We start from the raw sequence: 6,902 nt of genomic DNA, 5'->3' as shown, positions 1-6,902 counted from the left end.
TGCCAGCCCGCAATGGTCTAGAAGAAACGAAGCCAGCAGCGACAAAGCCAAAGGCACGCGTTTTCGAGATGAAAGCCGAATCACACGAGTCCACTGGAGAAAAGAATTACCAGCTCCACTCGAAACGGCCGGCAAACCCAAACTGGCAGGAACGAGGTGGACGCGGAGGTACTCGGGGAAGTGGACATTACGGACCGATGGACACGCCAGAGATCCAACAGCGAAAAACGAGCACGAGATGTAGTTACTGTGGCAAGCCTCGCCACTGGTGGCGAGAGTGCAGAACACGGCTGAAGGACTTGACCGGACAACAACCCGCACAGCAGCAACAACAGCAGCCCGCGCAAGCGACGACTAGCAGTAGTGGGAGAAGAGACGCCCCTGCAGCCGCGACACCAGCTTCTCCAGCAACGACGTCCGCAGTAGCTCCGGGATATGGCCAGCGACAGTAGAGATGGGGACTCTGCTGCTCGCGACTGAAGGACACCTCGACGTTGAACAAGGAGAAGTGAGAAGCGGCCGTACACGCGCCAAGAGGGGGAACATTAAGCGCAAGCGACAGTGGACGGAGCGCCGAGGCGACGGCTTCGAGATAGTTGGTTCAGTCCAGGGGAAGAGCAGAAGCCCTGAAGGCCAGACTGTGACAGCGCGTGACACCTTGGGTAGTTCAGTTTAGGGGAAGAGTGAGGCGGTTGGCGCGAGTGGAAGTGATGATCTGGTGGAGATTGACCGACCGGAGAGAGCGGGAGAGGCTGATACAGCTGAGAAGGGAGGAGAGACCCCAGCAGTAACGAGTGAACAAGCAGCTAGAGTTGAAGCGGTGGAAGAGGCGGACGAACCAGCAGATGCAGTGGCTGCGGGTCCCCAAGAACAGGTGACTGTAGCTCTAGTGGCAGTCGAACGCCAGACGGTGCCGATAAGTGTTGAACGGACAGCGTCGGCTAGACGGAGGAAGGGACGAGCTGAACATGAGGTTGCGGCAGGCAAAGGCATTCTGGTCGCAGAGCTAGCCATGAAGCGTGAAGCGCGTGCGAAAGTACTAAGAACGCGAGTTCGACAGCTGACTGAAGATCTACGGATACCCGTTGGCCTAGAGCAGCCGAAACGGCGTCGACGAGAAGCACAGATCGCCACAGAGGCAGTAAAACGGGTAGAAACAGCAAAGAAGAAGCAGGCCGGTAAGAATGCGGTCGTGGGCAAGAGCACCTCGGATGGCAAGACAGTTGGAGATGCTTCACGGACAAGCACTGACGAGTATTCGACGAGGGAATGGCTGAAGGAAGCTGCGAGATTTCAGGAAGAGGCACCGGATGAACTGATTGAACATGGATCATTAGTAGAGATGCGATCTGCCAGACGGGAGGCAGTAAGGAAAGCCAAGCGTTTCCGGTTCGCGAGACGGCTTCGACGGCTTCAACAACGGAAAGGATTACTATCGGGAGGCGCTGAGCCAGTAAAGAAGAATTCAGTAGGGCGGAAGAAGCCACGGCGTACGTACGAGTACAAGCAACATGGGTGCTACGGCGATGTGGAACTTAGAATGACGGCAATTGCAACCAAGTGAGAGTCGCACAATTACGAGCAGTTAGAAGTGATGGATTGAACTGTTTGCCTACGGCATTGCTGGCATTGACACGGAAACACACGCAAGAGGTTCGGCTGAGTAGCTGCGCCCCGTACAGTGTAGCCGGCGAAGAACTGACGAAGTATGGCCGATGCATCATGCGGAGCGCACCAGCAGACATCGTGGAAGGATTTGGCGTAGGCATCAGCCGAGGCCTGGGAGTTTGGAGATTTGTGAGCACTACACCGCTCCAGCAAAGAATACAAGTCGACGCACTTCTAGTGGAGGGACAGGGAGATGAGCTCCCCGTCGAGGAAGATTGGATGGTGCAGCACCAGATCAAGATGGACTTCCGCAAGTGAGAGCTGAAATACATGAGCTACACTGGAGAGAAGGTGATTTGGCCGTTTAGGTGCCATGGGGCTACAAGCTTGCAGCCTAGGAAGGTGATGGTTCGTCTGGCTAAAACTTGGAGGCTAGCGAATAGCACCAACAATGTGGTTCACATGCGAGTGGATGCGGAGGATGACACGGAACGGATCTTCGTACCGAAGCCGAACCATAGAAGACATATGTTGCTCGTGCCCACGATTGACACTGTGAGGACTGGGATGGTACGAATCTCAGTGATGAATGTGGAAGGTCGGCGAGAAAAGCTGCCAGCGAGAGAAGCTCTGGGCACATGATTACCCGTGACGGAATATATGCAGCTATTGGAGCTGAACGATGAACTAGAGCGGGAGGGCGTAGCCAAGTGGGTGAAGACGCTGCAAAAGGAAGATGCTAAGCCCCTCAAGGGTGAAGCCAAATTAGACATTGGCGAGATGGAGCCGAAGAACAAGGGCTTGGTGGTTGCTTTGTTGAGGCAGTACTCGGAGATAGTGGAGAAGAAGCAGGGATGCCCACCATTGGCGACAATAGGCGTGGAACACCACATTAACACAGGGGATGCCGCTCCGATCATGATGCGGAGGCGCCGACATGCGGTGGCCGAGAGCGAGTTGATCGACAAAAAGGTGGATGAGATGCTGAATCAAGGTGCGATCGAGTATGGTGAAGGCGCCTGGGGATTCCCAGTGGTGATTGTCAAGAAGAAAGATGGCAGCGTCAGGTTCTGCATCGACTACAGGGCCTTGAACGCAGTGACCATCAAGGACGTGTACCCGCTACCAAGAGTGGACGAGACTTCGGAAGCCCTGCAGGGAGCTCAGAGGTTCTCCAGCTTGGACTTACACGCAGGATATTGGCAGTTGGGGGTAGCTGAGAAGGACAAACCGAAGACGGCGTTTACAACGAGGAGGGGGCTCTTCCAATTCACACGGATGCCTTTTGGACTCTGTAACGCACCCAGCACCTTCCAACGACGGATGGACTGTGTACTACCAGGACTCACGAGAATCGGTTGCTTGGTATACCTGGCCGATGTGATCATTTTCACCAGAGGTTCAGTGGCCCAGCACGAAGTGGAATTGGCGGTGGTACTAGAGAGATTGGCGGACGCTGGGCTGAGCTTGAAGGCGTCTAAGTGCTCATTCGCAACGACCCAGATAGAGTACTTAGGGCATGACCTAGCACTGAAGGGGATACAGCCTACTGCACGGCTTATTAAAGCCATAGTGGACTTCCCGAAACCGACGGACGACGCCCAAGTGAGGAGGTTTGTAGCCCTGGCGGGTTACTACCGACGATTTGTACCTGAATTTGGCACCAAGATGGCGCCCTTGACCAGCTTATTGCGGAAGCAAGTCGAATGGAGATGGGGGGCAGAACAAGAGGAAGCGTTCGCCTGGGCCAAGGCAAGGCTGAGTCAAAAGCCAGTGCTGATATACTCTGATTATCGGCTTCCTTTCAAACTGACTACGGACGCCTCGAAGACGGGGTTGGGAGCACTGTTATCCCAGGACCAGGGGCACGGAGATCAACCGGTGGCCTATGCATCTAAAGTGAACAATCCAACAGTGGCGAACTATAGCATTTCGGAGCTTGTATGTCTGGCAGTGGATTGAGCAGTGAGACTTTTCCGACCTCATCTATACCATAGTGACAGATCACGTGGCATTGAAGTGGTTGATGACGACAAAGGAACCGGCTGCAAGATTACACAGATGGGCACTTACGCTGCAGGATAATATGACTTTGATATTTAATATCGGCCTGGTCGCGAGAGCCATGTAGCGGGCGCGCTGTCTAGAGAACCGGTTGACCTGGGGACGGGGCTGATAACCAGAGGAAGAATGCAGACGACCCCATGATCGGACGAGACGATGACGAAGAGAGCAAGGCCACGGAGTTGGAGGCAGGCATCGGTGACGCTATTAGGCACCTCACACGACCAGCGGCAGTGCAGCGAGTAGAAGCAGCCGAGCTGGGAGCTGTCCAATTCACAGACGAAGACATCAAACGAGAACAGGGCAAGTCAATGATGGTGAATACCCTGAAGGAGAGAGGAACTTACCGAGGGCAGCGTGTGCTTGTTGACGACGATGGGCTTGTACGGGTGGAGCTGAAGTCTGAAAGCAGTCGGATCATCCTGCCTACGATCTATTGGGCACTAGCGCTCAAAGAGGCTCACGACAGCATGTGGGCCGGACATTTGAGGGGGCCACAGACGATGGAAAGATTGCGGCGGATGTACTGGTGGCCACCGATGCGGGAAGCCGTTCAGAGTTGGACTTCCGCGTGTCAAGACTGCGGGTCGAAGATGGCTAGACCTAAATCCGTGGTACCACCATTACGGAGCGTGAGAGCCGGAGCAGTAGGAGATCGCTGGGCTGTTGACGTAGCGGGTCCGTTACCAGAAACAGCAGAAAGCAATCGATTCGTCATTGCGGCCGTGGAATACACCACTCGATATGCAGTAGCAGTGGCAGTGAAGGATCACACGTCAAAGGCGATCGCTGGATTTCTAAAGAGGAAGGTTGTCTTGTTGCTTGGGCCAATGCGTGAGATCATGATGGACGAATTTGGTAGCAAGATGACAGCAGATCTGTTGGAGCTAATGCAAACGAAGCGGTCTACACATGTACCGTACCGACCGAATTTGCTTGGACTCGTTGAACGATTCCACCGAACGTGGAAGGACATGATTAGCCTGTACGTGGACGAGCAACAGGATGACTAGACGATGTCTTACCGAGTGCGTTGTACGCCTACAGCTTCTCGAGACACACGACGCACGGTTATCAACCAAATGAGCTGATTATGGGAAGGAAGCTACGTACCCCAGCGGAGCTGGTGCGCAGAAGCAGATTCGAGTTTCCTCATAGCACCTTGGACAACTATCACGAAGTCCTGATGCAGGACCTGCAGAAAGCGCAAGAATTAGTGGCAGTAGCACTGGAGAAAGAACAGGCGAGACAAGCCATGTATGATAACCAACGCAACGTACGAAGAGGAAGCAACTTTCGGGATGGACAACTTGTGTGGGTCTACCGTCCAGCGAAGGGTTCAGGGATCACCAAGTTTGGACACCGATGGCGAGGACCTGGAAAAATTGTGGAGGCAGCTGGTTATGATAACTACCTGGTGGAGAAGCTGGAATTAGGACATGAGTTAGTGATCCACTGCTCTTTCCTGTTGAGCTATTATTACCCGACGCCCCTGATGGAGGAGATGGCCCAAGACATAGCACTAAACCTGAGAGACGAAGTTATCGCAGCAGCCGATGTAGCCTCAGATGGGGAAGACAGCTCAGACACGAGAATGAGACAGGAAGGCAGCTCTGGGACGTGAATAAGACAGGAAGAGACACAGACTGATAGAAAACTACCGACTGATGTGAACCGAACACCAGTAGCGGCAATTGTGGATTCGCCAGTTGAGACCAAAGACCTGTACGGAACGGAGCGCAAGAGCGAGGGTGACGGCGAACCAGAAAGTCGACGGGCAGCAAGAACCTGATGGCGAGCCAGCACCCACGACAGCAAATGGCAGATGGCAACGAGAGCACGACGGACGACGAGTGGGGCTCGAGGTAGGAGACGGTAACGTCTCCAGCAGAACCCGTTCCAAGATTCGACGAGGTCCCTACCGCGGACGGGAACGCGAAGACGCCGAAGGACGCGAGCAAGAAGTCCCTGGAGGCACTCGAACGAGCGAAACGAGAACAGTACCTGTGGGATCGGAACGTCAAGGCGGCACTGGCTATGGCAGAGGAGGTGAAGGCAGCAAACAAACCGCGAGAGAACCGGGGAGTCATAAGGTCCGCAGCGGACATGTGCGACAACGAGAGCAGCATGAGCTCGAGGAACTTGAATGAGAACTCCGACGGATCGCCCACGAAGAAGACGAAGTGCCGAGGGTCTATGTCTTTGCCAGTAGATGTCGTCGAGGGGTTGATAGCCTCGTATCTACACACTCACGTCTCGCCAGAATTGGACCTACCGACACCGTGGTGGAGCGTAGAAGGCGAAGGTACAGATGCCGTACGGGGCGTAACGTACTGAAATTCGAAGTGGAACGCCTGGGAAATCGACATGACGGAGGAAGACCAGAGCGATTGTGGATCAACTTCAAAGACTTTGAACATCTGTGGCGCGAAGGAATACTTCGGAGTGAGCGGGATGACGATCGAAGAGGACAGAGAGACCGCAGCACGGCAACAATACGTGACAGGAGCAGAATTGCGGCAACTGATTAAGTGGGAAAACGAATCACAATCGACGGTGCGAATCGAGGACGTTTCGAATGGAAAGGGGAAGAGAGTAAGAGGACGGACATCCTCTTGGAAGATGCAGGTTCTCAAGTGGAGCAAGAAGACGTAAGAATTACATGAACAACAACGAGAAGGAGAAGACGGCGGAGAGCGGAGACGAGTTGAAGTCTGACGGGTTGCCGAGGCTGACCCACGGATGTGAGGATCTTGCCCGCGTCCTTTCGAGCGAAGACAGAAGAAGACAGTGGTACGACGCAGATGCCAACGCGCAGATGGACGACACTCAGGGGAGGCACGACGAAGTCGACGTGAACATGGCGTTCAACGTGAAGAAGGTGAATCAGTTCTAGATTCACGCCGAAGTGTGCAAGTGCTCCAGGGAGCTAGGAAGGGATTAGCCGCGAAGTGCGTGAGCACCTAGTAGTCGAGCGATTCCGCCGTGCCGGCGACGTACGCGAATAATGAGATTGAAACCGAGTGTATTGCTTATTGCGTATGTACTGAGCTAGTGGACGCGTCGGGTGTGAAGACGCGGGTATCCGAAGTCCCGTAAGGTCACCTACTCGCGGTATCAGCAGCTCGCTCGTGGTAGCTGCAGCGGTCACGGACAAGAGCACAGGTCTCTGAAGAAGAGACCACACACTCGCGGTATCTGCAGCCCGCTCGTGATTGACTGTAGTGCTC

The 6,902-nt window shown here is 54.4% G+C and overlaps 1 protein-coding gene across 1 annotated transcript; it reads left to right on the top strand.

Annotated features, from left to right (window-relative positions):
- Positions 1 to 6,334: 6,334 nt before the first annotated feature.
- On the top strand, positions 6,335 to 6,568 carry PITG_19806 (uncharacterized protein; the record flags this gene model as incomplete). The annotated part of the gene is made up of 1 exon (XM_002895815.1): positions 6,335 to 6,568. One exon carries the CDS (start codon positions 6,335 to 6,337, stop codon positions 6,566 to 6,568), a length of 234 nt encoding a protein of 77 aa, XP_002895861.1.
- Between the last annotated feature and the right edge of the window lie 334 nt (positions 6,569 to 6,902).

This window comes from Phytophthora infestans, genomic scaffold, assembly GCF_000142945.1.
Source record: "Phytophthora infestans T30-4 supercont1.130 genomic scaffold, whole genome shotgun sequence".
NCBI lineage: Eukaryota > Oomycota > Peronosporomycetes > Peronosporales > Peronosporaceae > Phytophthora > Phytophthora infestans.
Note: the sequence above shows the minus strand (reverse complement) of the source record. Positions and strands in the feature narration are given on the sequence as shown.